The sequence below is a fragment of the Xiphophorus hellerii genome, chromosome 10 (genome assembly GCF_003331165.1).
Source record: "Xiphophorus hellerii strain 12219 chromosome 10, Xiphophorus_hellerii-4.1, whole genome shotgun sequence".
In the NCBI taxonomy this organism is placed as follows: Eukaryota; Metazoa; Chordata; class Actinopteri; order Cyprinodontiformes; family Poeciliidae; genus Xiphophorus; species Xiphophorus hellerii.
Window position 1 is genome coordinate 2,954,001 of NC_045681.1, and position 10,559 is coordinate 2,964,559.

Below are 10,559 nucleotides of genomic sequence, written 5' to 3' on the forward strand. Positions count from 1 at the left end.
GTGGAGAATCCTAGAAAGTGAGATTCAGCCTAAAATAGAAATTATTCAAACTTTTCACTCCCTTCATGTAGTTTCATCCATTCATACTTTCATCTTGTTCTCATAAGCAAAACATTTTAATCGATTGCTTATTAAGGCAGCACAATATGCGGAAAGTTTGTTACTGTAACATTATTGTGCACAGTGATATAACTGCATTGACTGCAATAAGTTTTAGCTTTTTATTTAAGTTCTTGGCGTTCAGGTTTTCTAGCTGCAATATCTTTTGGGACACTTTGTGTTTAACGCAGAATAAAAAGTTTTAGAAGGTTATAAGGTTGAAAACTAATTAATAAATCAAGTTGTTTTAGGGCAGTCAATAAAAATCTATTTTTTCCAGTGTAGATGGAGTCAATGTTTGCTATGAAGGCAGAAAGACATCAACTGTTTTAATTGTTGTTGTTTTATTTTGTCACAAGTCATGTAATTATTGCAACGTTCAGTGATATAATAGTGTTCCACTGGTTTTACTAATATTGTGCAACCAATTAATAGGTTTATTTTCAGAAAACAATAGAGATGATTAGTGATAAAATGTTCAACTCTGAACAGTTTTTTTGTTGTTGTTGTTAAACTCCATTTTGTTTTATTCCTGTTTGGTGGAGTTGATTTTTATGAAATATGACAGATTATGACCCCTGACCAAACCAAAATAACTCTGTCATCTCCTGCTGGTGGTTATGATTAAATATAAAAATATATAAAAAAAACACAAACTGAACAATTACTTGAAATCCTTATATGTGAATAGCAACAGGTGTTTATTGTATTATGAGAACAAAAAATTTACTTTGTCAGAATTGTTGGCATTGCAACTCTCCACAGAGTATATCTATTGATATAATGTACAGATATCAGTAGATATCTGTACATTTGAAAATATTATTAAATGCAATTTATGTATGATAGGCTTCATATTGAAGGCGGTTGAGTATAGGAATAAAACAAACACTCCCACATTCAACTTTTCTTCATTCACACCTTGAAACAGTTCAACATATTTTTAGTCAGACTAGTAAAGAAAAATCCACAATTAACGAATAGTTAGACCAGGCTGCAGTGTTAGAAGTAACACTGCAGCGATTATTCAGATTAATCACGATGAATCGATTATTGAAATAATAATCCACAGTAGAGAAAGTCATATAGTTTCAATAAGTAAGTATATGAAAAATATTGGTATTGGTTATCAGCCAAATTAGTTTTAGTATATTGGCATATCAGATATCAACCAAAAATCCAATATTGTGCATCTCTAAAAGGAACAAATGTTGCAACTTTGGTCCCCAATCGAGTGGATCAGTCTTTCTGAAAACACCTTCAAACTAATCTTAATCTTCTCCTTGTTCCTTCCAGCTCCTCTTCCTGAGATTCCTCCAGAGCCAGAAACTCCTGAACAAGCGTCTGCCCCTCCATCTCCTGCTTCATCCTCCTCTCCCTCTCACTCGCCCCTTCCTCCCCTCTCACTCCCCTCTCCTCAACCTCCTCAAGAGGAGGAGCGGGCCGATTCCCTGCCTCCAAGCCCCGCCGCTCCCACGTCTCCTTCTCCGCCTCCACCTCCTGAACCAGCCGCTCTCCCTCAGCCGACCACACCGCCTCCAGCTTCTCCTCCTCCTCCTGCTTTGCCTCCTCCATCCTCGGCCCAGAAGGAGTCCCCCATGCCGTCGCCGGAGTCTCCTGCGTCCCCCGAAGAGCCTCCGGCCCCTAAGATCACATCTCTGCACCTCGCCCAGAAGCAGGAAGATGCAGCCATTGTTGGAGAAAGTGAGGAGGATGAAAGCGAGAGCGGAGGAGAGGGAATCTTCAGAGAAAGGGACGAGTTCGTGGTGCGGGTGGAGGACATCCGGACTCTCAAGGTATGTTTGTGTCTAATTAGGGCTGGTCAATGAGTCAAGATTACATTTTTGTAAAATTGGGATTTTTTCACCAATGAATTCTTTGGTTTTTCATAGTTCAGAGTGTCAGCCCATCCAGGGACGCCATCTTGTTTTAACAAGCATGTTTTACAGTTTCTGCTTATTTGGACTTTAAACTCTCCGACAGCGTATTAGAGCCACACTAAGAAAAACAATTTATTAGTGCGACTAAATTACAACTTTATTCTCGTATTATTTCGACTTCATTCTCATACATCTTTTTCGTAATTTTACAAATATTTTCTCGTAATAGTATGACTGTAATCTCAATATATTATGACTTTATTCATTTATTAATCTTGCTTCATTTTCATACATGTTTATTCTCGTAATATTATGTCTTTATTTTCATATGAGTTTATCTTGCAATTTTACAAATTTATTCTCGCGATACTAAACTGTAATCGTGAACTATTAAGACTTTATTCTCAATATTTTGACTTTATTCTCATGCATTTCTATTATCACAATATGAATTTATTCTGGTAATACTATGACTTTATTCTCATAATATTATGACTTTATTTTCAGAATATTACGGCTTTATTCTCATCCGAGTTTAAAATAAGGGATGCTGAGCATCTGGTGAAGTTTTATAAATAAGCAAATTCTGCATTTTTTAATAAAAATTATTATCAGTAGCAGGACTTTGAAACAATTGTGCAAACGACTGAGTCTATTTAGAAGAAAGAACCACAGACTTAGGTGATCACATCAGATCTTGACGACAGAAGATTTTTTCCTCATTAAAACGTAATTTTAAGAAGTTCTTTTGACAAATTTGCACTTTAATACTCTGTCAAACAACTTACAGAGGTGAAGATTGCAATAAAGGCCACTTTTTGAGAATATTTTAGAAAAGAAAAGAAAAAAATCGATTGAATCGGATCTTGTGTGAAAATATCAGAGTTTTTGTTTTTAGTCCATAGAGGTCAGCCATAGTATGCAGTAGGTTGTAAATGTGCGTCTCTGTTTCTGAACCACTGTGCGTCCTGCATTTGTGCACAGCTGGCTCTGCAGACGGGCCGCGAGCCGCCGCCCATCTGGAGGGTGCAGAAAGCGCTGCTGCAGAAGTTCAGCCCAGAGATCAAAGATGGCCAGAGGCAGTTCTGCGCCACGAGCAACGTGAGTTCCCACCTCACACCACCCGTTAACCGTCCTGTTTCAACTTTACACTCTTACATGATTAAACAAACAGAACATCTTATGTTGTTGTTTGTACAAAATTATGAAAATATATTTCTGTTCTAGTATCTTGGCTACTTCGGAGACGCTAAGAGACGCTACCAGCGGATATATGTGAAGTTTCTGGAGAACGTTAACAAAAAGGATTATGTGAGGGTTTGCTCCCGGAGACCTTGGCGGCGATCTGCTCCTGGACTCAGGTAACTTTCTCTAACCTTAACATTCGGTGCACCCCTAACTGTGAACTTTAGCCACAGTAGAATAACGTAACATCATCAGCAAATGGAGTAAGTTACGGAATATGTTATGGAAAAAAGAAAATTGGGGTACCAAGGAGAAAACCTTGTGGTACACCACAGGCATCTTCTGAAAAGGTTTTCATTCTAAACTGAATTGTTCTTTTGGGATAAATAAAGTATCTTGAACTTGAATCACTAGTGGGTCCTACAGTATATTTTCTATATTATTAGACATCTATGTGTATTATTAGACCTTACCATTTGTTATTTTTCTAATTGGCAATCAATTATTTAGTGCTAGAAGTTAAGCTTCCAGTTATATTTTATCTAACAGGCGACAGTCCCTTCCTAGAATGGCGTCCCCACCTGCCACCCAGGCACCACCACCACCGCCGCCTCCTCCTCCACCGAGGGCAGCAGAGAAAGATGAACGAGTGACTCCACCTGTCCATCAAGAACAAAAAGAGAAAACGTCCAAACCCGCAACCACGACAGAACATCAAGTGAAGAAGGAGCCTGCAGCCCCTGTGCCCAAAGCCAAAGAGAAGGAGTCTGAGAAGGAAAGAGAGAGGGTGAAGCGGGTACAGATGCAGCAGGAAAAGGCGGAGAAGCGGATACAGATGCAGCAGGAAAAGGCGGAGAAGCGGATACAGATGCAGCAGGAAAAGGCGGTGAAGAGAGCACAAATACAGCAGGAAAAGGCAGAGAAGCGGGTGCATCCGCAGCAAGAAAAGGCGGAGAAGCGGGCGCAGCCTCAACAGGAAAAGGCGGAGAAGCGGACGCAGCCTCAACAGGAAAAGGCGGAGAAGCGGACGCAGCCTCAACAGGAAAAGGCGGAGAAGCGGACGCAGCCTCAACAGGAGAGAGCGGAGAAGCGGATACATCCACAGCAGGAGAAAGCGGAGCGGCGAATACAGCAGCAGCAGGAGAAGGTGGAGAAACGAGCCGGAGCTGCGGACCGCGGTCGGGCGAAGGAAGATAAGAAAACCTTGGAGAAGAAGGAGAAGGAGAAGGCCGAGCGACCTCCCAAGTCCAAGTTGACTAAAGTGAAGGCCGAACCTCCACCCAAGAAGAGGAAGAAGTGGCTGAACGTACCCTCATCCGTACCTTCGTCTTCTGACTCCGACTCCTCTGACGAGGCGGCGAGCGAGAATGAAAGTGAGATATCAGTTGGATTATTACGCCCTGCGTTTTGCTCAGTCTGCTTTTTCCATTTTCCAGCTGTAAACTGTTAATGTGTCGCCTCTCAGTGCCAGTTAAGGGAGGAGTGGACAACCGGGCCATGAGGGAGATGTTCAGGAGCTACGTGGAGATGCTGGTGAGCACGGCGCTGGACCCAGACATGATCCAAGCTCTGGAAGACACAGACGGTGAGAACGCCTCCATCTTTCTGATGGGGATGCACCAATCTGCTTTTTTCACTTCTGACACCGACAGAGATATCTGAGGTTTATCAATCAATCAAATCTAATTTTATGTGTGATACACATTTCAGCAACAAGGCATTTCAAAGTGCTTTACAAAAATTACAAAGCCATAGAACACAATGAACAATTGAAATACTACATTTTGCCATTGTTGCCATCAAATTGTTGTTCAATGTTTCATTGATTATGTTTCAAAAGCAACTCTAACTAGCTGGGTTTTTAATCTACATGTAAAGGAACTCAGTGTTTCAGTTGTTTTGCAGTTTTCAGGAAGTTTGTCTAGAAAACTAGTATCGGCTGATACCAAGCCAATATGAGAAAAACAGCTTTGATTTGACTTAAAATGTTTCTCTTTTTTAAAACAGACATAAAATGTTCTGAATTACAAACTTATTTGATAACTCTGCACCAGTACAGCACACTTACATCCACTATGAGCTTCACAAACTTTGTAAAACATTTAAAAACAACTTTATTTTGTTCAGTCTGTACAAAATAAATAAACTAATAAACATGATAGGTGGACTACTTGCTCAAACATTTAAAAAACAAAATGTAACAAACCTTTTCTCAAATGGTTCAGAAAGTTCAATTAAGATTTCTAAATATAATGTAAAATAAATATAAAGCATGATGTCACTCAGAGTAGAAAGCATAGAATTAGAATGAATAGATATTATGGATCAGACAAATTACCCCTGATAGCAGATCTGGAATTGAATATTGGGACCAATACAGATATTAATGCCAAATTAGTACATCTCTAGTTTCTAACCCGATCAGACTTTCCTGTCTGTGTGTAATGTACAGGCGGATTTATTTAAAGACATTAAGTTGTTTTGCCTTTAAAATAGGAAGTTCGGTCGGGTTGAATAGCCGGCACCGCTGCCAAGTGTCAGCTTGCTAGGCCAGCTGAGCAAACTTACTTCAAAGCAGAAGAGGATTAGTTGACTGTTGAGTTTGCATATTCATACCGGCCCTTTAATGAGTTCCTCAAGCTTAAATAAACAAGGTGTGACAGACTGGAAATGCAGATCCGCAGCCAGAACGAGCTGCTTTACGTTTGGCCCTTGATATTAAAATGACTGGCAGCTGCATGAATGATGAGTAATGAAAACCTTCCTCATCCTGATTGGCCGGCAGATGAGCTGTACCTGCCCCCGATGAGGAAGATCGACAGCATCCTGAGCGAACAGAAGAGGAGGTTGTTGAGGAAAGTCAGCATGAGTTCCCAACACCAGGTAATCCGTCCTGCCTGACAGCTTTTCAGCTTTTTCTTTATTTATTTTGTGCTTTTTCTTGATTTAAATTCTTGAAAATGCTTGTATGTTTTCAAGGTTTGGATGTTGCTTGATTTATGTATAAAGTCCTTGAAATTGCTTGATATTTAAACTACATTTTAAATAAACTGCACCAGTACAGGTGCTACCAAAATTCCACTTTGGTATCAAAGTGGAATTTAAGGTTTGATTAAAAGCCTACATTTTGAAAATATTATTTAGATCTGAAACCAGGTATTTAAGGAAAAGATGCTGGAACATTTTTTCTCACCGTCTGAAGTTAAAACTTCTCTTGTTTTAGCTCAGTTAGTAACAGAAATTCTTTCTCATTTTTTTTATATTTTGCAACTTTTTCAGACCAGTCAGGTTGCGTGTGTGACAGACTTTTCAAAGCATAAAAATTAGTTATATTTTAGTTTACCCTTTTCCTGCTGTCGAATGTAGAATACAATCACATTATATTCTTAATAAAAGTAATAAATAACATCATATAGTATTGAATTGAAACTGTTCTTTTGTTCATTTGGATATTTTTTTTTTCTCCAGAGTGGTTTGGAAAAAGTTTGAAAACCAAAAAATGCTTGAAAAGTTCTTAAATTTTACTGTGGGAAACATTTACAACCCCTTTTATATGCATGTGATTATTATCTACATGCATCTTATTATTATTACTTACACTGTAGCTAATTTACTTACATCTGTATGTGTCAGTAAATTTAAATCTGATCCCAACGTTTATTTGATGCAGTAATTTATTTCAAAATAAATGTTGTTTGCATCAAATTGATGTTTTTTTTCTGTATAATAAAGTCACTGAAAACACAATCTTTGATTATTTAGTTTTTTTAATCCAGTGTACATTTTTACATTTTTATCATAGCATCATGTCTGCTAATAGAGTTAACCATTAGAAAATACTAAATAACAACTTTGAAAAAATCTAATTAATCCTTCCATTGTTTAATGTTTCGGTCTTGGTAGCTAAAAAAAATTAAAACCATGAAATAAACTACAACTTTTGCCTCCTTCTAATCAACTTTTTCCTGTTTTTGTTTGTCAGGATGTTCTGCATGCTTACCCCCAAATGATGACGGACTCTCTGGACACCGTGGTGGTCAGGGTGCGGCTAACCGGCGACGCCTACAACCGAAAGACCCTCAACAGAGTCAAGAAAACCCTGCCTAAACCACAGGTAGCGTCACAGGACAGGGATTATTTCACTTACCAGACATATAACAACATTAGATGTCGAAATTAAACATAAAATACTTAAATAAAGTCCAAATTTTGTCCAATCTTTAGCATATATTCTAAAAATGTCTTCATTTTAGTGAAAACTCTCTTCATGCACCTGCAGAAACGTCTGCTGCACATCAGTCTGAGAAATATATAATTATTTGACGTATTTGATAAATATTTGCAGAGATATAAGTAGAAACCGGTGTTTCTGATTTTTTTTTTCTACTGTCAAAAATGAGAAAAAGCATCAAATTTAAATGAAAATAAAACTCTTATGATTGACACATCTCAACAGGAATAAGTGTAGTGCTGTGTGTGTTTATATATAGACACTGAAACTTTGGTTTGACAGAATTAACTTTTGCACTAAATGGAAAGTAACACCTGCTGCGAGTTTGCAGAACAGCTTCACGTTTTCTCTTTGTCACCCAAAATAATTCAGACTAACAAAGTTAAGTTACGGCAAAAATGTGTGAAAGTGTTGAGGAGGAATTCTGGGAAATTTGGAAACTTTTTGTGGGAGCGCAGCTATCAGTTATACTTCTGTGTTTTTATGTTATTTTAGACAATTTATTTGTAAATTATAAGAAAAAAAATGTATTGCACTCACATCTTTTTCACCTTTTGTTACTTCGGTATGTTTAATTGAGGTTTAATTAGTAATCGTTTAAGTGATGAGAAAAACACTTGATTTTGACATTTTCGCTGATTAAAATCTGACAAAGTGGCATATGTTGTTTTTTTTTTTTAAATTGACTTTTTTTGGCCAGCTGGGCAAAAGTTTTCTGCTGTAAAAGGCAGAAAACTAACACTGCACATCCCTCTGTGTAACATGCTGGTGGCAGCATTATGGTGAGGATGGAACATATTTCAGGACAAAACATGTTGGAGGCAGCAGAGGACTGCCTGTCACTATTCTAAGCTTTATTGGACGATAAATTATCCTAGAAATTATTGCGATAAACTATAATATTGTAGTTTTTGTGTAATATAATGATAATGACATAATAATGCAAGCATTCCCTCTCAACAATCAATAATTTCTAAATTATGGAACTGGATTATCTAAAATAAATAAATAAATAAAATGGAAAATAAAAACCAAATGCAACCAAAAATATTAATAATTAGGCTCAGGTGATGATTATTAGGCAAAATTGTTTTGTGATTTTTGAGCTCGTTTTGAGCTCAATTAATTGATTTATTCCAATTGCAATTAATTGATTTATTCCAAACATTCAGTCAGAGATTCCATTAAATAATTTGGATCAAATCATATTAGAGTGTTGGAATGGCCTAGTCAAAGCTCATACATAAATCCATTTGGGGATTTATAGAAGGACTCAGAAATCGTTGTGATAAGGTCATCTCCAGTTTCAAAGGAAAAATGTGTAAAAATGTTACAAAAATCCCAATACATCAAATTAAAGTTTGAATTTTTCTTTAATTTTTCCAATAACTCCTGACTCGTTTCTTCCTTCAGGACCTTAAGCTGTCGTCTGAGACGTACCGGATATACAATCTCTACCACTCCCTGCATCACTATAAGTACCACACCTTCCTGCAGTGCAAGAAAGAGGTCAGTTGCGCGTCCAGATTCCAATTATTTTTTAGGATTCCTGTGTTTTTGGCGTGCCGAAAGCTTTGCGTTTGGCTCAGAGCTGCCTGTGTTTGCGTTCGCAGACCAACACCATCGAGCAGGCGGCCGAGGATCCGGGCCAAGAGGAAGTGGTGCAGCAGTGCATGGCCAACCAGAGCTGGCTGGACACCCTCTTCAGCTCCTTCATCGAGCTGCTCACACTCAGCACCAAAGCCTGAGTTCGCCTCATGAGGAGACACACAGAGAGCTAAACTTTAAAAAAAAAAGAAGAAAGAAATAATAAATAAATAAAATGAGAATCTGGAGGAAAAGCCCAGATGAATCCTGCTGTACAGTCCCCAGACCCTCTTCGAAAATCTCTTCAGATCCGAGCAGGAAGTTTTCCAGGCCCTCGACGAACACAAGAGGGCCTGTTGACCCGACCTCGGACGCTGGCCTGTTTTTATTTTGTCTTGTTGTTGACCAATCACTAAAGAAATGTCTTACTTTGTGAGAGTGGGACCCTTCTGGACGAAAGGAGAGGGGGAACCGGATCGTTGTTTAAAACAAAAAAAAGAAAAAAAAGATGGAGAGAGAAACCAGGAGGAGCCGGAAAACCAAGTCGACGGAGGAGAGTCACTGACGTCTTGTTAACTGTGTGTCATAAAAAGACAATAGTTCAAAGAGAAACTATTACCGCTTAGTTTTTACATAAATTATTTTTTTGAAAAGACTAACATCAGCTGTCGGCTTTTGAGAAGAGAGGAAGGCGGCGGGAGTGTTTTGTGCTTTCTGAGCAGCGCGATCGCGGATAGCAACGTGAGAAGTGTTAGGGGGCGCTCTCTGGCCGTCATGCGCTTACGTGGACGGGCAGCACCAGTCGGCCGTGTGTAATATATGAACGCATTTTTATTATTTATATGAGGAGGTTTTTAACTTAAAAACTCTCACACGCGCTGGTTTGCTGCCCCAGACGTTTTAAATAGCTTTTTATTTTCCACAGGATCAGTATACAATCATAACCCACATATCCGAGTCGTCTTCCCCTCTATACAGAAGAACAGGCGTCGAGACAGAACTATTGTATCAAATACAGTGGGTGTAAAATTGAAAAAAATGAGGAAAAAAAAAAGAAAAAAGAATGGTAACATTTATTTGAAACTTAACATTGTTGTGCTTCAGTTCAATCATCAGTCATGCAGGTGCAAAGAAAAGAACTATCCCTTCCCCATGTGGGAAGGAGGAGTATAAATAAGTAATATTTAAAGAGGAAATAGTCATTTCATTTTTATCATTTTGATGTCTGTGCATACTATGACTTATTTTGAAAACAATCTGATTTTCCATAAAAAAGGAAAAAAAAAGATGTGTAAATACTGTACAGTTCTTGATGAAACTCTTTGTCCTTCTGTACATTAACTCTCCTGTATTTGAAAAACAAATAAAATCTACAAAGAACAAATGGTTTCATTTCCATCAGCTCAAGACTCGTTGAGACTCGGGGGGGGGGGGGGGGGGGGGGGAATGTTTCCCATATCTCGTCACATTCCAGTGTGAGGTAGAGATAAATTATTTCTAAATTCTTTCCAATTAAAAAATTAAAGATGGCTGCGTCATGCTGTGTTATTGCCTTTCTGTAGCAGTAAGAAGTTGGC

General features: G+C 38.3%; 1 protein-coding gene across 2 annotated transcripts in view; it reads left to right on the plus strand.

Annotated features, from left to right (window-relative positions):
* The window catches only part of prr12a (proline rich 12a), a 28,074-nt gene extending 17,708 nt beyond the window's left edge, over positions 1-10,366 (plus strand). The window contains exons 7-15 of one of the 2 annotated variants that reach the window (XM_032575184.1): positions 1,396-1,895; positions 2,964-3,080; positions 3,207-3,340; positions 3,732-4,537; positions 4,630-4,749; positions 5,950-6,047; positions 7,147-7,278; positions 8,809-8,904; positions 9,009-9,143. In XM_032575184.1, coding sequence (XP_032431075.1) covers positions 1,396-1,895; positions 2,964-3,080; positions 3,207-3,340; positions 3,732-4,537; positions 4,630-4,749; positions 5,950-6,047; positions 7,147-7,278; positions 8,809-8,904; positions 9,009-9,143 — 2,138 coding nt within the window. Of the gene's footprint in view, positions 1-1,395; positions 1,896-2,963; positions 3,081-3,206; positions 3,341-3,713; positions 4,538-4,629; positions 4,750-5,949; positions 6,048-7,146; positions 7,279-8,808; positions 8,905-9,008 lie in introns of both variants that reach the window. The other variant, XM_032575183.1, reaches the window with a different exon arrangement.
* Positions 10,367-10,559: the final 193 nt, after the last annotated feature.